This window comes from Scyliorhinus canicula, chromosome 3 (genome assembly GCF_902713615.1).
Source record: "Scyliorhinus canicula chromosome 3, sScyCan1.1, whole genome shotgun sequence".
NCBI lineage: Eukaryota > Metazoa > Chordata > Chondrichthyes > Carcharhiniformes > Scyliorhinidae > Scyliorhinus > Scyliorhinus canicula.
In genome coordinates this window covers 16,750,877-16,771,603 of record NC_052148.1, presented here as the reverse complement: position 1 = coordinate 16,771,603, position 20,727 = coordinate 16,750,877, and the positions used below count along the sequence as shown (strand labels likewise).

Genomic DNA, 20,727 nt, shown 5'->3' with positions numbered 1-20,727 from the left:
CCGCAGAACCCACCTCTCGAGTGGAAGGAAGACGTCCCCTCAGGGACTGCCCAAGAAGGAGGACTGCAGCCAGGGCATATGTCACTTCGGTTTATTGATTCTGACTCGAGAATCCGCTTCGTGCACAACAGCCCCATCTGCCTGAATAGGGTTGGCGGGGTTGACTTTTATTTACTAATGTCATGACTAGAAAATACCACCAGATGGTGTCTTGTACAGCAAGCTTGGAAAATCCAGCCTCTGGAAAATCTACTGGAGATCTGTCTGTTTTGATCTTGCGCCTGGAGAATATTTTCTGTTTTTTGTCTCCAACGGTAAAGTTGGAAGAAATTAGCCTGTAGACCTCTTGAAATATCTTTGTATTATTTTTCAATGAAAAGTCAGTATCACCTCTGTTCTTTTTTGGTGGCAGGTATGTGTGGGTCCTGAAACAAAGGATGAGTTGCACGTCATTGAGCTGGAGGCTATGAACCCGAATGGGAAAATGATCAAGGTGCCTTTGACATCTCTGAAACCATCCATTCTAACTACAGTAAGTGCCTTAATATGTGTGCATGCACTTGCGTTGAATGCAAATGGGGTTAGTAGATAGGCATTGCAAGGAAAACAGATTTGTGGAGAAGGGAAGTTTGTATGTCCTGTGCTATTCGTTCAACAGTATAAAACGGAGCGCATCAACAATTAAATGTGTCTCCTCAGGAACCTAATGTAATTAAAGTATTTTGTTCGCTTGAAATGAAATGATAATCGCTTACTGTCACGAGTAGGCTTCCCTGAAGTTACTGTGAAAAGCCCCTAGTCGCCACATTCCGGCGCCTGTTCAGGGAGGCTGTTACGGGAATCGAACTGTGCTGCTGGCTTGCCTTGGTTTGCTTTCAAAGCCAGCGATTTAGCCCTGTGCTAAACAGCCCCTGACTCGGTTGTAGCACCTTTGCCTCTGGACCAAATCGACATGTATTCAAACTCTGCGTGAGTCGCAATATAGACTGACAATTTAGTGCATTGTGTAGTGAGTACTGCATTGTTGTGGGGGGGGGGGGGGGGGAGAAAGTGGACTACCTATCCAGAAGCTCCAGTTGATGCATGGGGGCACATGTTTAAATCCCACCACGGCAGCTGGTGGAATTCAAATTTGAAAAACCTGCAATTAAAAGCAAGCCTCAGTAATCGTGACCATGAAACCATTGTAAAAGCCCACTTGGTTCACCAGTGTGAGCAAAATCTGCTGTCCTCTGGTCTAATCTGCATGTGACTCTACCCACAGCAATGTGGTTGATTCCGAGATGGCCTTGCAAGCCACTCTGTAAGAGTTTGTTATTAACTGCTGGGATCTTGTGCCAAAATTTGAAAGCTGTCCGACAGACTCATCTAGCAACAGTCTGTCATTGTCATACTCGTGGAATTGCACCTTTTAGACAAAGTCCAATCATCTCTGGCAACAGACCCAACAGGGCTGGGGGCACAGTGGTGTATAGTTGAGAGGGAGTTCCCCTGGGGATTATTGACATTTGACCTATGTCTCATGGCATCAGGTCAAATGTGGGAAAGGAAACCTGCTCCTGATTGCCACCTCCCATTCCACACCCCGTCTCTTCCGATGAATCAGTTTTCCTCTGTGTTGAACACCACTTGGAAGAAGTGCCGACGGTGAAAAGAGCACAATGTCCTCTGGTTGAGGGACTTGAATGATAGAGCAACTACTGACCAAGCTGGCTGAGCCCTAGCTGCTAGCCCTAGAGGAGAACCGACAAGAGGGAAACACATTCTTGACCCTCACCCTCACCAATCTATCTGTCGCAGATGCATCTGTACATGACAGCACAGGACCACAGGGTCCTTTGGAGCCAAAGTCCTGTCTTCACATTGAGGATACTGTCTTCACATTGAGGATACTGTCTTCACATTGAGGATACTGTCTTCACATTGAGGATACTGTCTTCACATTGAGGATACTGTCTTCACATTGAGGATACTGTCTTCACATTGAGGATACTGTCTTCACATTGAGGATACTGTCTTCACATTGAGGATACTGTCTTCACATTGAGGATACTGTCTTCACATTGAGGATACTGTCTTCACATTGAGGATACTGTCTTCACATTGAGGATACTGTCTTCACATTGAGGATACTGTCTTCACATTGAGGATACTGTCTTCACATTGAGGATACTGTCTTCACATTGAGGATACTGTCTTCACATTGAGGATACTGTCTTCACATTGAGGATACTGTCTTCACATTGAGGATACTGTCTTCACATTGAGGATACTGTCTTCACATTGAGGATACTGTCTTCACATTGAGGATACTGTCTTCACATTGAGGATACTGTCTTCACATTGAGGATACTGTCTTCACATTGAGGATACTGTCTTCACATTGAGGATACTGTCTTCACATTGATGATACTGTCTTCACATTGAGGATACTGTCTTCACATTGAGGATACTGTCTTCACATTGAGGATACTGTCTTCACATTGAGGATACTGTCTTCACATTGAGGATACTGTCTTCACATTGAGGATACTTTCCATGGAAAACTAAAACCATGGAGAATAGATTTTTGACAGAGTAGACAACTCAAGAACTGGGCACCTATGAGGCAACTGGCAATCAACAGCAGCAGAATTGTATTCAGCCGCAAACTAACCCCTGGTCCGGCATACCCCACACTACCAAGACCATCAAGCAGGGGATCAGCCCTGGTCAATAAAGAGTGCAAGAGGGCATACCAGGAGCAGCAAGCTGCAACACAGAACTACTTGTGTGTCAAACGGCGCAGAGAAGCAGGACAGCACAATAGATGGAACTAAGCAATCCCACAACCAATGGATCGAATCTAAGCTGGTGAAGGAGGCGTGATGAGTTGTTGTGTATTATTTATGGAGTACACACTGCTGCCACGTGGTGGTGGAGGAATTGAATGGTAGTGGATAGTGTGTCAATCAAGCAGCTAACTTAGTACTGGATGGTTTTGAGCTTCGGGCCATGAGTTACGGGTCATGAGGCTGTAGATTATGGTTGAATACCATGCTGCTGAAGATGGCCCGCAGTGCCAAATGGATGGCCAGTCTTGAGTTGCCAAATCTGTTCGAAGTCTATCCCATTTAGTGCGGTGGTTGTTCCTCATATCACGATGGAGGGTGTCCTCAATGTGAAGATGGGACTTTGTCTCCACAACGACTGTGCGGTGGTCACTTCTACTGATACTGTCATGGACAGATACCTGCAGCAGGCAGATTGGTGAGAATGATGTCAAGTATATTTTTTCCTCTTGGTTCCCACACCACCTGCTGCATGCCAGTCTCGCAGCTATGTCCTTTAGGACCCGGCCACTCTTGGTGATGTACATTGAAGTCCCCCGCCCAGAGCATATTCTACGCTCTTGCCACCCTCAGTGCTTCCTCCAAGTGGTGTTCAACATGGAGAAGTACTGATTCATCAGCTGATGGTGGCTGATATGTGGTAATCAGTAGGAGGTTTCCTTGCCCATGTTTAACCTGAAGCCATGAGACTTGATGGGGTCCAGAGTCAATGTTACAATAATAATCTATCTTATTGTCACACGCCCCCAGATGTTAGTAAGGAGAACGTTGCAGGGTCAACAGGGCTGGGTCTGCTGTTGACACTTCCAGTGCCTGGTTCAATGCCAGGTGGTCCATCCGATTTCATTTCTTTTTTGTTTTTGTAACCGTTGAATCCAACTGAGTGGCTTGCTAGGCCGTTTCAGAGGGCATTTAAGAGTCAACCACATTGCTGTGGGTCTTGAGCCACATATAGGCCAGACCTGGTAAGGATGACTGATTTCCTTCCCCAAAGGACGTTAGTGAAGCAGATGGGTTTTTACGACAATGACAATGGTTTCACGATCATCATTAGACTTTTAATTCCAGATATTTTGAGTTTAAATTTTGCCACCTGCTGTGGTGAGATTCGAACCTGGATTCCCAGACCGTTATCCTGTGTCTCAGGATTACTAGTCCAGTGACAATACCACTACGGCAACCCCTCCCCCCAAAATATAAGTAGAGAACCTAGAGGCAATTTGGGGGTGGAAAAAGCGACAAAATTCCTACTGAAGGCAATTAAGCAACCTATACGAGATGATGGGTTCCACATGAAGCACACCCTGGCCAATTACATTTGACTAGGTTTTCCTCTTTGTTTTTACCCAATATGCCATAATAGCCTGAGCAGAATTGCGCAGAAAAGCTAATTTCCAGTGGATCTAGTTCCAAAATTATAGACTCGAGCCCATTTTACCTTTTTCCTTCGATTTCTCACTGTCCTCAAACTTCTGTTTAGTACACAAGGTGAAGAAATAATCCTCATTTTTGTTCTTTGCCCCTTTCGGGACAAGGCTTTCCACAACAGGACAAATTTCACCATTTTTCTACACCCCATCCTGTATTAGAGTAAATCTTAATATGATGTGTAGATGGTGACTGGTGTTAGCCAAGCAGCCAGAAGGAGAAGCATCTCATAGGAACCTAATTCTGGCCTTCAATCCTCGTACACGTGCACTTTCGATTAGGGGGCCATTTCGCAGTCATGGGTTTCAAAAGAGAAAATCTTGATTAATCAAGCTCATTGAATTTTTAACATTATTTTGTGGGGACATGCTGGCAAAGCCAGCATTTTTATTGTCCATCTCTAATTGTCCTTGAGGCCACCACTTTAAACTGCCAAACAGGTGTAGACTGAGTAGACGGTGATTGATGTGATTTACCTGAATTTCAGAAGGTTAATAAGGTTTCCCGTAAATCTGTACTGAATAAGGTCGGAGAATGTGGAGCCAGAGGACAAGTGATAGAATGGATTGCTCAACTGGAATAAAGACAAAGCAGCTTGAGTATAAAGCGGTGCTTCCCAAACACATTTCTCTGCTGAGACCACATTTTAAGGCATCACACTTGGTGCAACCCCAGTGTGTGGTAGGTGGAAGAAGTGTTGTGTGTGGTGTATGGGGCATAAATATGATATATAGATTTTAGTAGGAAGAGTAGGGAGGTGACTACTTATTTGAAAGGTGCACGTCTAGGTAGAGTCGAGGAACAAAGGGATCTTGGAGCACAAATACATCAGTCACTAAAAGTTGCATCACAGGTAAGCAAGGCCTTTAAAAAAGCAAAGTGAATACTAAGCTTTAGGTCTAGCGGATTAGAATTGTAAAATAGGCAGATTATGCGAAACCTATATCAAATCTTGGTTATTCCACACTTGGTACTGTGCATAATTCTGGTTGCCAAATTATAAAAAGAGATATTGAGGGTGCAGAGAAGATTTACAATAATGCTACCAGAAATGTATGGGTATGCATATCTGTAACGCCAAGAGTCCCTTCGCTTTTGGGAAAAGGATGACCTAATACAATTATGGGAGGTTTTGATTGAGTGGATATGGGGAGAGTATTTTCCCTCATGCGGAGGATAAATTGAGGCCATCCATATTAGGTAGTCACCAAGAAATCCCATTGGAAATTCAGAAGAAACATTACCTAAAGAGTGATGAGAATGCAGAGCAAGCTACAGCAAGAAGTGGTTGAAATGAATAATATAGATGCATTTAAGGGGAAACTAGATAAGTATATAAGGGAGAAGGGAATAGAGTGTTATGATGGATTTAATGGAGGAGAGATGGGAGGCGGCTTGAGGGCAGCATAAATGGACTGGTTGTCCCAATGGCCTGATTCTGTGCTGCATATCCTGTGTAACACTGTGCATATGACAACTCTGAATTTCTCCCCACCACCTCGGTGCACAGGCTAATTGTGTCGCTTTGAATATTGCTATAGTTGAGATCAGTTAACTTGACACAAACCATGGATCAAATTTGCGAAACTCCAGTTTTGAAGCACACAGAGAAAATTGTCTATTTGTGATCATGAACCTCATATTAACTTGGGAGCGATATGTCCATATGGAGTTTGCACATTCTCCCCTTATCTGCATGAGTCTCACCACCACAACCTAAAGATGTGCAGACTTGCCCACACTAAATTGCATCTTAATTGGAAAAGTCAAAAAAAAGGTGAGGAGCAATATGATTCAATACTTGAATAAATGTAGGGGCAGCACGGTGGTGCAGTGGTTAGCACTGCTGCCTCATAGCACCAAGGTACCAGGTTTGATCCTGGCTCTGGGTAACTGTCTGTGTGGAGTTTGCAAATTTACCCAGTGTCTGCGTTCACCCCACAACCCAAAGCTGTGCAGGGTAGGTGAATTGGCCATGCTAAATTCCCCCTTAATTAGGAAAAAAATTAATTGGGTACTCTAAATTTTTTTTAAAATTAAATAAATACTTGAATACATGTTATGAAAGCATGCACTTTCCTAATTGTTCTTGATATGATCATGGGGAGGCAGTGACGTAGTAGTGTTGTCACTACTGGCAATCCAAACGCCCAGAGTACCAGCCTCCCCGGACAGGCGCCGGAATGTGGCGACTAGGGGCTTTTCACAGTAACTTCATTGAAGCCTACTCGTGACAATAAGTGATTTTCATTTCATTTCATTTTCCGGAGTAATGATCTGAGGACCCAGGTCCAAATCTCGCCATTGCAGATGGTGAAATTTGAATTAATAAAAATCTGGATTAATGACCATGAAACCATTGTTGTAAAAACCCACCTGGTTGCCTGATGTCTATTAGGGAAGGAAATCTGCCATCCTTAGCTTGTCTGACCTACATGAGACTCCAGATCCAGAGAAATGTTGGTTGACTCTTGACACCCCCCCACCCTCCCCAGGAACCATTGGCGATGGGCAATAAATGCGATGCCCACGTCCCATGAAATAATATATTAAAATATTCGAGGCATCAGTGTGAATTTAACCTGTCGTGTCATTGGCGTGTAATGATGGTACATTGGATAAAGGAACATCCGGTCAATCTTTTATGTTACAGACGGTTCTGGGAGGATTTGAGGTGTCTCCCCCGGTCTGTTTACGTTTGAAGACTGGTTCTGGTCCTATCTACATCAGTGGAGAGCACATTGTTGGTGAGTTTCCACAATGCACATCTTACAAAACTATCGTAAACTTTTATAAGATTAAACAATTTTTACTAATCTTACATTGAGCTTTACCTCTGCACAATATATGCTGAATGTGCTGAGCATTTCTTGAAACTTGCATGTCTGTTATATATTGAATCTTTGTTTGGACTAAGCCCTTCTAAAAGGTGTGAGGTGAATAAAATAAAATGCTTAATTTATTGTCTATGCTGAGCATCTTGAATGCCGTTTCAATGGCTTGATGAAATGGTGGAAAATTTTCACTTAAACAGTGCGTTAGCAGTTAACCTATTACCCCTGGAACGTGCTTATGATTCCAGCACAGATTGATTTAGGATGAAAGTCTTGTCGTTCGACCTCCAGGCTCGAAGAGACGCTGGAGGACCAGGACCTTTCACCTCAAGAGCTCTGTGTACAAGGAAAACCTCATACAACTGAGACCCTGGAGGGAAATGTTGCCTCAGATATTGATAGTATCAGGAATAATCTTGGTAAGTGTGTGCGTGCATGTTTAAGTATTTGCATATGTCGCTTCATGATGGTCTCTGAAAGCTATGTACAACTGAAGCCTATGCATTTTTTGGTCCGTGTGAATGTTAATCAAGGAACAAATGCCTTGGTAATGCAAGTTCATTGTGTAATTGTGGACTTTTATTTTCTGGCTACAGATTGGCTTGGATGTGATGCAAACACATCATGAGGAACAGTTGACCCCAGTGCGTCCACCATACCTAGCACCATTGTTGGAGAAACGTGAGCTAGCCTGATCCACTTCAACATAAACACCTAAAGTTATGAGGATGTGCCATGCACAATGGAGAAAGCTGATCTAGTTCAGCATATTTTACTATCTGAAGAACACTTGCACAGTGGAGAAGGACTTTGAGTCATCAGTGGGATCTAGATTCAAGATTTAAAAAACCAAGGACTTTGCACTGAAGTATAGGTAAACTGCACTGCACAGTGAGGTGGTCACCGACGAATGCAAGAATTACCAGATTACCTAGCAGTACCTTGTTCTGCTTCCAGAACTGTCATTGGAGCCCATAACGGGCATAGATTTTGTGTTTTGGTTATCATTCAGGTTTTTCTCAGGTAGTTGTTCTTCAAACAACAGCAGAGAAAGCCTCGGAGCAACTCAGCCACTCTTGTATCATCTCCAAGCCATGTGTCTGTTAAACCGAACAGAACAAAGACCAGTACCCCAGAATCTGATATATCAGCCATTCTGGAAATGGATGTCCGTATTCTGCTATGCCACTTTTTATTACAAGGAGCATAAAAAGAACCAATTGAACACCAACTCAGTGAGTGCATTGAGTTTGAAGCAGAAGTACTGAAATACATCCATATTTGTAAATAAACATAATTGCACTAAATATTCTGATGGTTTCATTAATTGAAATGGTTTCATTGAATTGATTCAAACTATAAATATTTTGTTTGTGCGGATAACATTAATTTTTGCAGCAGCTTTTTATATATATATATATATATATATAAAGACTGACTGAAATGACATCCATTCCTGTCTATTTAAACCATTTGAACACGGCAGCGTTATTCGCATAAACTGCATCCTGGTGGATATAAAAACAGCATTTCCTGCAACCGGTTGAGGTGTTCGGTAAATCGGGGGTTTTGGTGCTGTACAATCGGGTCCTACCTTTCACTTGAACTGGCGTAGGACAAGAGTGCTGAAGTTATGCGGTTATGCATGTGAAGAATCCAACATCCTAAGAATGCATTGCAGTGACCGTCTGAAGGGGAAGAGCTGGTTAGACATTTTTTAATTATCGAGCTGGGGAACGATGCTTTTTTTTTGCTTTTGAAGTTTTGGATGACCGGAGGAGAGCTCCCTAATAGGGGGGAAAAAAATGGAGGCACAGTGGTTAGCACTGCTGCCTCACGCCGCCAAGGACCCGGGTTCGATCCTGGTTCCAGTTAATGTCCATGTTGACTTTGCACTTTCTCCCTGTGTTTGCGTGGGTCTCACCCCTACAACCCAAAGATGTGTAGGGTAGGTGAATTGGCCACGCTAAATTGCCCTGTAGTTGGGGGGGGGGGGGGGGGGGGGGGGGGAGAAGAAGAATTGGGTACTTTAAATTTTTTTTTAAATAACTAAATTTAAAAAAAAAAAGGAAAATGTTAGCTGTAAAGATACTGTTTGCGGTGACGTCTTTTCTCTGGGGGGGGGAGGGGGGAATCAATCACCAGCTATGGAGCCATTCTGTGAAGTACCTGCATTTTCACTTGTGTAAATGAAATTTGGCAAACCGAATGTGCGCACTAAAATCTCACTTGGTGTCTTATTTCTGGGTGTTTGTTGTAAGAATAATGGGCAAGTCCTCCTGTCTTGCACATTGCTGCTTGATCTTTTGATTATATGGGTATACTTACATGGATATATTTTTTCTGTGTGCGTTAGCTGCTCCTCAATTAGATGATGTCTTTATAAATATCATTATAATGCTTGCTTGCATCACCGTGCTGCTGCCTATCTCTAGCGCTAATGCCAAATGTTATGTGATTGCTGATCTATGAAGTGTTGTGGGTTGCTTTATACTGAAGGTGCTGGATAAAAATACACATGATTGCAAGAATACTCTTAATACCCTAACTTGGTACCCTTTAATGGGCCTTAGGAATGCACTCTATAATATAGAGGTGATTGCTGCCAACGGAGCCAAAGTAGCAGAGGCAGCTAATATGCCAGGCGTAATGGTATTTTTATAATGCAGAAATATGGGTAGGGTGGACAATGTTATGTAAAGGTCTTTACAGGACTGCAAGTACATATTGCGTTTCAACTTGAGATGTTTGATCTTGCCTTCACGGCGCATGATCAGATCTTGGAATAGATCAAAAATAGATCATACATGTTTTGAGCGATATTCTCAAAGATCGGCGTGTGTGCGTTGTGCAGAAGCTTATGACTTACAAGTGAGTTGCTCACATTGATCCCAGAAAATTGCTCACGATGGTGAAACATTCCAATGTGGGAACATTGAACATTGAACAAAATGAGGGAACATGGGAGTAAGCAGGTGAAACACTGTCATCCAAAGGCTAGAGTGTAGAGGGAAGGTGATGCAAACGGTTTCATATTTTCAGAATTACAAGCTATTTCTAGAAGAGTTCTAATTGGGGGGGAAATGTGGTTGATGTGGGTTTTTTAATATTCTCATAATCTGGGCTCCATCAGGGGCTGGTTTAGCTCACTGGGCTAAATCGCTGGCTTTTAAAGCGCTCCAAGGCAGGCCAGCAGCACGGTTCAATTCCCGTACCAGCCTCCCCGAACAGGCGCTGGAATGTGGCGACTAGGGGCTTTTCACAGTAACTTCATTGAAGCCTACTCGTGACAATAAGTGATTTTCATTTTTCATTTCATTAAGACCAATCTTGGTTAACCTTAAGAAAGTGGAGAGTCTTGCAACTATGGGCAGCAGGGTAGCACAAGTGGATAGCCCTCTGGCTTCACAGTGGCAAGGTCCCAGGTTTGATTCCCCCTGGGTCACACTGCGGAGTCTGCACGTTCTCCCCGTGTCTGCATGGGTTTCCTCCGGATGCTCCGGTTTCCTCCCACAGTCCAAAGACGTGCAGGTTAGGCGAATTGGCCATGATAAATTGCCCTCAGTGACCAAAAAGGTTCGTAGGGGTTATTGGGTTACGGGGATAGAGTGGAAGTGAGGGCTTATGTGGGTCAGTGCAGACTCGATGGGTCGAATGGCCTCCTTCTGCGCTGTATGTTCTACGTTCTACGTACTGCAGTCTGTGTGGTGAAGTTGCTCCTAATGATGCTGTTTGGGAGGGAGTTCCAGGATTTTAATCCAGCGATGATGAACGAGCGGTGAGTTACTTCAAAATCTGAATGTGTGGTGCTGTTCACATGCAGCTGCTTCGCTTGTTCTACAGATGGTGGAGGCCATTGGTTTGGGAGGTTTTCTTTTTTTAAAAAAAGGAGCCAATTGTTGAATCATCACGGTGGCACAGTGGTTAGCACAATTGCTTCACAGCTCCAGGGTCCCAGGTTCGATTACTGGCTGGGTCACTGTCTGTGTGGAGTCTGCTCGTTCTCCCCATGTGTGCGTGAGTTTCCTCCGGGTGGTCCGGCTTCCTCCCACAGTCCAAAGGTGTCCAGGTTAGGTGGATTGGCCATGCTAAATTTCCCCTAGTGTCCAAAATTACCCTTAGGGTTGGTTGTGTGGGGTTACTGGGTTATGGGGCTAGGGTGGTGTGGGCTTGGGTAGGGTGCTCTTTCCAAGAGCCGGTGCAGACTTGATGGGCCGAATGGCGGCCTCCTGCACTGTAAATTCTATGAACCGAATAACATGTTCTTTCATTTCAGTGTTTCACTGTAAGCCACGCATGCATATTTCTGAAATAGGCTGGCTGGGAACTATTAAGATGGATTCCAGCATCTGCAGTGTTTCACTTTTATTGTTTGCTAATGAACTGGATCAGTATGCCGTTTTTTCATGTCCTGTACTTGCAGATGCAAGCCAATTGATGAAATGTAGCTATCCTCTGTGCTGCCTGTGAGAGTTCCCATGTGTCAGATGTTTTGGTACTATTGGCCGAGTTTCTTGTAAAACAAAAATAAAATGCTGGTAATGTGCAAGTTGGTCAACATCCAAGGCTGAATGTTATAATACTGTTTTTTTTTCTTTGCACAATTGGACTTTCAATTTAGTAAACAGAACTGATTACTTAATTGAAAGGGAGTTGGATAAATCTGTACCAGTAATTTTTCAACCTTGACGTCTTGCATCACCGCCTTAAGGCAAAATATTGTTCTTCCCTTGTCAATTTTTAGTGTGATGCTAAGGCCAAGTCATGTGCTGAAGTTGTGTCCTGGAATTCAGCATAAAATCATATTGGGTTGGTGTACTTTGATTGTGTGTGAACTAAACTGAACTAATACTAATCGTTAGCATAAATTTCCTGACAATGGGGTGCCGATCAAGTAGGCTGGTTTGTCCTGAATCATGTGGAGCTTTTTGAGTGTTATTGGAGTTGCTTTATTGGAGTTGCAATCACCCAGGCAAGTGGAGAGTATGCCATCATACTCTTGACTTGTGCCTTCTAGATGGTGGACAGGCTCTGGGGAGTCAGGAGGTGAGTTACTCGCAGCAAAATTCCCAACCTTTGACCTATTCTTGAAGCCACAGTCATTATATGGCTGGTCCAGTTCAGTTCTCGTCATTGGGACCCCCAGGGTGTTGATAGTGGGGGATTCAGCAATGGTAATGCCGTTGAATGTCAATGGAAGATGTTTGGATATTCTTTTGTTGTAGATGGTCTTTGCCTGGCACCTATGTGGTGCAAATGTTACTTGCCACTTATCAGCCCAAGCCTGAATGTTGTCCAGGTCTTGCTGCATATGTGCATGGAGTGGATCAGTGACTGAGTCTTGTAAATGGTGCTGAACATCACAATCCTTAGCGAACGTCCCCACTTCTGACCTTATGATGGAAGAAAGGTCATTGATGAAGCAGTTTAAGATGGTTGGGCCTAGGACACTGCCCTGGGGAACTCCTGCAGTGATATCCTGGGATTGAAATGATTAACCTTCAACAACCACAACCATCTTTTTGTGCTAAGCATGACTCCAACCAATGAAATTTTTCCCCCATGAGGGGTCTGGGCAACCCTGGACCGGTCAGTGACGGCCCCATCCAGCAAATTAATGGGGAAAAAAAAGTGGGGTGAGCTAAATTGCTCATGTATAGAGTGGGCATGACTCAATGGGCCGACTGACCACCTGTGGCACAACCTTCGTTTGACACACTTCTGCCTTTCAAAACCTTTCAAACATCGGTGTCTTCAATTGTGCTTTAGGTCCACTTCTTCTGCTTGCTCCTCTTATCTCATCTCAATCTAATTTTGTTAATGACCGTTTGGTGTGTTGAAGTAAGTTATGAAAGGCAATTAGTTCTTTTTCCCTTTCGGTTGTTCTTAATTAAAAATAAAGAAATATTTGGCATTAATTGCATTTTTGTAGCTGATAAATTTAATTTAATATGAATGACTTCACACTCTTCATCTTTACAGTGCCTTTAAAGGGAATCTTGGTGTGCCTCCTATATTCCCTATCTATTACACAGGCCTACATTCATGAATGTGATGTTCATTGCACTTTATTTATTAATTCTGTGTATTGTTAAAACACCTATCCAACAGCAGGCCTGCTCCTAGACATGTTCTGTGTATCATCCATTTTTCCTTGTTTCCTGTTAACTGCATCAATGTAGATTAGCAATATCCAGGATACAGCAGTTTATTAAAAAGATAATTGCCTGCCTTCATGAGGCTGTATTTCCATCATGTTCTGCGCTGTCCATTAGGAAATAAAGTATCTTGGGAGCAGTAAGTAACTTGTCAAGTATTTCAAGGGCTTGAGATAATGACAAATTGATCTTCACTTGCAGCTTGGTGTTGTCAGCACTCATTCTGTTACTGTTACAGACCAGAGATATTGCTGTTCATGGAAGTATTTCTAGTGGTTGATAATTCATCAATTTATAGAGATTGAGCTACTTCGCTGTTATCTGGCGTCACCTTGACCGAGGTTGAGCAGGCAACCAAACTCCAATTTGCATAAGGGCCGCAAGGTGGTTAGGCAATTCTTTTTTTCTCCATGGGATCTGGGTGTCATTGGCAAGGCCAGTGTTTATTAACCATTGTCCTTGAACTGAGGGCATATAACTGTAACCATGTTAAGGCATCTGCTCGAGCATTAGGTCCAGTTCTAGGCACCACACTTCAGGATGGATTTGAAGACCTAGAGAGGGTACAGTAAACGTTCATAATGCTTCCAGGGGCAAGGAACGTTAAGTACTTGAATGAATTGGAGAAGCTGCATGGGGCTGTTATTCTTAAAGAGAAGGTTGTGAGGAGATTTGGTAGAGATTTTCAAAAGGGTCCTGACAGAGCAGATAGGGAGAAACTACTATCAACAGGAGGGTCACGAACCAAAGGACACAAATTTGAGGTGATTGGCAAAAGAAGCAATGGCGTCACACGGAAAAATGTTCTAACAGCGAGTGATTCGCATCTGGAATGCACTACCTGTGAGAGTGGTGGAGGCAGGTTCAATTGTGGCTTTCAAAAGAGAATTTGTATAATTATCTGAGGAGAAACAAATTGCAGGGTTATGGGGAAAAGGTGGGGAGAAGAGGTCAGTTGCCTTTACGGAGAGCCAGGGCCAGAGAAGCTGGCTGAATGGCCTCCTTTTATGCTGGGTTATTCTATGATTTTATGCTGGATTACTCAGCAGGAGCTCTGCACCAGGTCCTCTGTTTCTAACATCCAGTCACTTGTCTAATAGCTCTTGATGAAAAGACAATCATCCAGTTCCTTCCCTTCGCATGCTTAAATAAACAACTGTCATGGGTTTAAATAAACAACTTCATGGGAGTGTATCTTTAAGAAATGGGTATTTATCAAATAGCTGCAGGGATGTCAGTGTGTGGGTGGAGCTGGGCTGTCTCTTTCACTTTCGTTTTGAGCTGGGAGCTGCTGCAGTGTGTTTTTAGTTTTGTTTTCAGAGTTTGAGAGCTGCATTCAATGCAAGCAGCTGTGTAATGATCTCTCTACAAGCTAAAGAATGTCTTCAGCTCATTGATTTCAAAGTAATACCCGTTTCTGTAGAGAATTTAAACCTGCTGTCTTTGTTTCAAAAAGGTTTTAACTTATGGATGTTGTTTGGGAAGTTAAGGGTTACCTATTGAGTACCATATCTTTTGGGGGGTGGTCAGGGTTGCTAATTAATAAACTTTACTGTGTGTTTATAAAATGTTAACTGGATTCATAGAATAAACATTGTTTTTGTTTAAATATAGTTTTAGTTCTCTGTTGCATCACACCTGTAAAGTGGGCCCTTGTGTTCCCCAGAACCAAAATCTCTTAAAAGTTGCGGGTCAGGTGAACTCGCCATATACTTTGAGGTTCTCTAAACCCTGGCCCATAATACTACTCCTGAATGGCAGGGTAAGAGCAAATAGATGAATCAAAAATAATGGAATAATACTAGTGATAGATTGTACGGGAAGAGGAAGACACAGGATTTCCATGTTCTTGAAGTTCCGGGAAAGGATTTAATAAAAGAAAAGGCTGATGCTCGTTTTGCAGAGCCAGTATAGACACGGAGGGCCAATCGGCCTGTTCTTACACCATAATAATTCTCTGATTCTGTGAGGTGTATCACTTAGAATTTAAAGTGCATAAATAGGTAGTTTGATCCATTGGCTCTAAACTGGTGTCTATGCTCTCCACAAGCCTCCTCCCATCCTGCTTTATCTAGTCCGATCAGTATAGCCGTCTACTTTTCTTTAATGCTTCTCCTAACATCCCTTTAAATGTAGTTATGATGTTGATCTTGAGTAGCGAATTAACCATTCAGGGGAAAGATATTTCTCTTGGATTCCGTATCGGATTTATTAATGATTTTCATATTTAGGGCTCAAGTTTTGCAGCATCTTAAGTGGAAACATTTTTTTAAAGTCTACCGTACAAATTCCTTCGTAATTTGAAAAATTTCAGTCAGATCATCTCTTACCATATTTTTTTCTCCTACAGTAAAATACCTTGACTTGATAATCTAGCTTCTCAGTTGTGGTGTCACCCACATTGACTCGTACTAATTTTTACACATGCACCGTAGAAAGCATCCCATCTGGCTGCTTCACATCCTGGCATGGCAACTGCTCGGCCCAAGACCGTAAGAAACTACAGAGGGTCGCGAACACTGCCCAATACAGCTCTCGAACCCACCTCCCATCCATTGACTCTGTCTACCCCTCCCACCCGAGTTATTATCTCTTCTAACCTCTTCCATCGGGCAGGAAATGCAGAAGTCTGAATGACCCTCTTATGGACTGAACTGATCTGTTCACACCTTCTCTGCTGAGTACTACACTCAGTATGTTGGACCGAAGCCTATGTATTTACATTGTGTATTTCTGTATGTCCTATGGTTTTAATGTATGGAACGATCTGTCTGGACTGTACACAGAACGATAGACAGTAAATCAAATCTAATCCAACCTTTGTAATGTTTCAAAAGTGCAGCTGTATTTTGAATACTTTACCGTGGCATAGATCACAACCTTTGGTACATTTTTTTTTAAATTTCAGGGACACCCGACACTGACTCTGATTCCGAGTCTGAATCTGAAGACAATAATCAGGCGATATCTCCCGTGAAGAAACAACTGGTTGTGCTTGCATCGTCTCCCACCGCACTGTACCCTGCGACGGTAGGTAGCTAGCGAGAGAATTTAGAAATATGTCTGGAGCCGTGATGTAATGAAAAATTGTTTGCATCAAACCTCTGGGTGCAAGATCAGAACTTTTAAATTATATTTCATAGAATTATACAGCACTGGAGGGGGCCATATGGCCCGCTGAACTGTGCTGGCTTTGGAAAGAGTTGTCGTTAGTTTCATTCCCTGCTCTTTTCCCATTGCCCCATAATTAGTTTTACTTTCGGTATTCAGTGCTCCAGATTGTAACAGTTCACTGCATTTAAAAAAAAAAGAAACAATTGGTTACTTCTCCCCTTCTGGCTCTTTTGCTAATTACCTTGATTTTGTGCTTGATTGGAGGCCCTGCCCTTGAACTCAGTTCTTCTCTCTGGTACTGGCACATTGTGACTCCCAGTATGTACAACACCCAGGTTTATACAGTCACCGATGTAACTTCACCATGCCCTGTGATGCATGCAATTGACGAAAGAGGAAAGAAGCAAAGTCCCCAGGAATAAGTAGCACCTTTTAAATTCCCCACCAAATCTTGTATCATCCAAGCTTGGATATAAATTGCTGTCCCTTCAATGTTGCTCGGTCAATATCTTGCAAATCCTTACTTAATGCCATTGTGAGATGGCCATTACCATCTTATCTGGATAGTTGGGGATGGGTGATGAGTACAGGATGGTATCTAACAGGCATCGTTAGAGAAACGATTAACAGTTGCCTCACTATTTGCTGTCAGCTCAATCATCCCTTCACATTCCATAGAACTACGTTGAACTATGTGGCACGTAGGCCTCAGCAGGCCTATGTGGATGTTTATGCTCTACATGTGAATTCTCATCCATCTTAAATTGGTGTCGCACTCTATTTTCTCTTCTATCTCGCCTCACATCCACTCTGAGCTCCTCTTCTCCATGAGATAGTCTTCCTGTTTCCTCGACTCTACTCCCACTAAGTTGCTGACAACCAGTTCTCTCCCTGGCTCCCATGTTAACTAATGCTGGTATGAGTTCTCCCTCTTCATGCACTGTCACTTGTTACTGTCTCCTTCAAATCTGAAGTTCTCGCTCTGGTCCAAAAAATAAAAAAATCAACCCATTGCAAAGTTTACCCCCCCCCCCCCCCCCCCGCCCCCACCAGTTTCCAATACCCTTTTTCTCCTTTAACTTTGAAATTTGAGCCCCTCCAATCACATTTTCGGCCCTGCCACAGCAACAGGATTACTCTTATCAAAGCCACAAATGGCATTCTACGAGACGGTGATGCCGGTAAACTGTCCTCCCTCGTGCTTGTCGACATGTTTTCCACCTTTGATGCAGTTAACTATACAATCCGCCAACACCTCTGTCGCTTTCCTGCTGGATGGGTTGGGATGCCAGTGGCTTCTCTTCCCTCTCCTGAAATATTACCTCTCGTTTCCCCCTAAGGTCTATCCATGGCCCCCTCGTATTCCTCATCTACATGTTTCCCCTTGTTGACATCATCTGAAAGCATACCTTCTATTCCTTTCTTTCTCGTGGAGCTATCGAGTTTTCCTTTAAATGCACCCATATTTTTTGCTTCAACTGCTCCATGTGGTAGCAAGATCCACATTCTTATCACACTCTGGGTAAATAAATTTCTCCTAAGCTCCTTAATGGATTTCTTCATGATTACTTATATTCTTGGTCCTTAGTTTATTCATCTACCCTAAGACAGCACCATCCAAACCCTCTACCATCCCATAAGGGCAGCAGACACATGGGAACACTACCACCTGGAAGTTCGCCTCCAAGCCACACGCCATCCTGACTTGCAAATATGTCACTGTTTCTTCACTCTCATTGGTCAAAATCCTGGAACTCCTTCCCTGACAGCACTGTGGATGTACCTATACCACATGGAATTCAGCGGTTCAAGAAGGCAGCTCACTACCACCACCTTCCCACGGGCAATTCGGGATGGGCAGTAAATTCTGGCCCAGACACCGACGCTAATATCCCGTGAAAGAATAACAGTGGCAGCAATTCTCTGTCTACGCTGTCGAACCCATTCATAATTAACGAATTCTATTCGGTGACCGTTGAATCTTTTTTGAGATAAATAACCCCACACTCAAACTTTTCAATTCCTGAAGCTGCTGCCAGCTCTGGCTTGTGGGGATATACGTAAGCAATCATGGAAATATTAATAGATATGACTTCCAACCAGCATGGTAGCCAGTGGTTAGCACTATTGCTTCACAGCACCAGGGTCCCAGGTTCGATTCCCGGTTTGGGTCACTGTCTGTGCAGAGTCTGCACGTTCTCCCCGTGTCTGTGTGGATTCCTCCCACAAGTCCCGAAAGACGTGCTGTTAGGTAACTTGGACATTCTGAATTCTTCCTCCTTGTACCCGAACAGGCGCTGGAATGTGGCGACTAGGAGATTTTCACAGTAACTTCATTGCAGTGTTAATGTCAGCCTACTTGTGACAATAAAGATGATTTTTTTTTTTTTTAAAAGGTGGCATTAAAGAACAACCACGTGACACTGTTACCTCATGGAGTCTGGCGATAGTCGTCGCAGTGGATAGTCGCATTTGTAGTAGCTCTTAGATAATTTAATAATGGTAATACAGTATGAAATGAAAATGTAATGAAAATCGCTTATTGTCACAAGTAGGCTTCAAATGAAGTTACTGTGAAAAGCCCCTAGTTGCCACAATCCGGCGCCTGTTCAGGGAGGCTGGTACGGGAATTTTGATCGTTTTCTTATTGTTATCTGACCCATGTTATTGTTTAACAATAAACATTCAACTAATCACGAGCTAGACATTCTCTAGTGTGCTAATTCTGTCCAGCCAAGCACCAGAATGTAACATTGTACCAGGATTGGTTCTGAAGATAAAAGAAGACCAGAGACCAAGACAACAAAGAAGAAGAAAAAAAATTCTACCAACTATTAGAGTGCCGACAGAATATAACTCAATGCACTGCTGGTCATCAAAGTCAATGATGGAAGGTTTGAAAACACCACACCAGTTTCGAGTCACTGGTAATGTAGATGCAAATTGGCACGCTTTTAAACAACAATTCACACACTACGTAGCATATCTAGGTCTTTAGGCACAGCCTGGTGAATGGAGAATAGCATTGCTGCTAAGCGTAGCAGATCCATTGGCGATAGAAATCTTTAATAACTTGACATTCGATAACGAAGCTGATAGAAATAACTTTGAAGAGGTCATGAAAAAATGTGATTGACACCGTACACTGAAAAAAAAACCATTTGAACGAAAAAGACAGATGAATTGCCCGACAGCTTAACAGACTTGCGGTTAAAGGCTCAGACATGCAACTTTGCAGACGTCCATGATCCGCGATCAAATTGGGTTCGGGATGAGCAATGACAAAATTCGTGAAAGATTGTTGAGTGTGAATTGACTTCAGCTGGCAGATGCCATTAAAATTTGCCATGCCAGCGAGCTAGCTGCGCAGCAAACCTAAAGAAATTTGGCATGAAAATTGAAGATGCAGCCGACGCCATTAGTGTTGTAACAAGCCCGAAGGCAAAACATGCAACGGTGGCCATTTTAAACGGGTAGCCAATACCACTATTTTGTGCAAGTGTTGCGGCAACAAGCATTTGCAAAGGCAATGGCCAGCATTCAGAAAAGTATGTTCTAAACGCAAAGGCAAAAATCACTTTGCAAAACAATGTTTTTCGAATAACAAAATTGGAAATCCAAAAATCAGTCAACGTGATTGAAGAGAACAACGAAAAGTACAGCACAGGACCAGGCAACATCCATACCAGGCAACATCCTGGTCAATCTCTTCTGCACCCTCTCTAAAGCCTCCACATCCTTCTGGTAGTGTGGCGACCAGAATTGAACACTATACTCCAAGTGTGGCCTAACTAAGATTCTATACAGCTGCAACATGCCGTATGCCTTCTTAACTACCTTCTCCACCCGTGTTGCCCCTTTCAGTGACCTGTGGACCTGTACACCTAGATCTCTCTGACTGTCAATACTCTTGAGGGTTCTACCATTCACTGTATATTCCCTACCTGTATTAGACCTTCCAAAACTCATTACCTCACATTTGTCCGGATTAAACTTCATCTGCCATTTCTCCGCCCAAGTCTCCAGACATTCTAAATCCTGCTGTATCCGACAGTCCTCATCGCTATCCGCAATTCGACCAATCTTTGTGTCATCCGCAAACTTACTAATCAGACCAGTTACATTTTCCTCCAAATCATTTATATATACTACGAACAGCAAAGGCCCCAGCACTGATCCCCTAGTCACAGCCCTCCAATTAGCAAAGCACCCTTCCATTGCTGCTCTCAGCCTTCTATGTAGCCATCTTGCCAGCTCACCTCTGATCCCATATGACTTCACCTTTCGCACCAGTCTGCCATGAGGGACCTTGTCAAAGGCCTTACTGAAGTCCACAGACAACATCCTCTGCCCTAACTGCAT

At 43.2% G+C, this 20,727-nt stretch overlaps 1 protein-coding gene across 1 annotated transcript in view; it reads left to right on the top strand.

The window, feature by feature from the left end:
* Positions 1-324: 324 nt before the first annotated feature.
* LOC119963837 (nucleophosmin-like) overlaps positions 325-20,727 on the top strand; it is a 109,426-nt gene continuing 89,023 nt past the window's right edge. Inside the window, exons 1-3 of the mRNA XM_038793178.1 lie at positions 325-532; positions 6,913-7,006; positions 16,160-16,281. Of these exons, the coding sequence (XP_038649106.1) occupies positions 467-532; positions 6,913-7,006; positions 16,160-16,281 (282 nt within the window). The 5' untranslated portion in view covers positions 325-466. The remainder of the gene's footprint in view (positions 533-6,912; positions 7,007-16,159; positions 16,282-20,727) is intronic.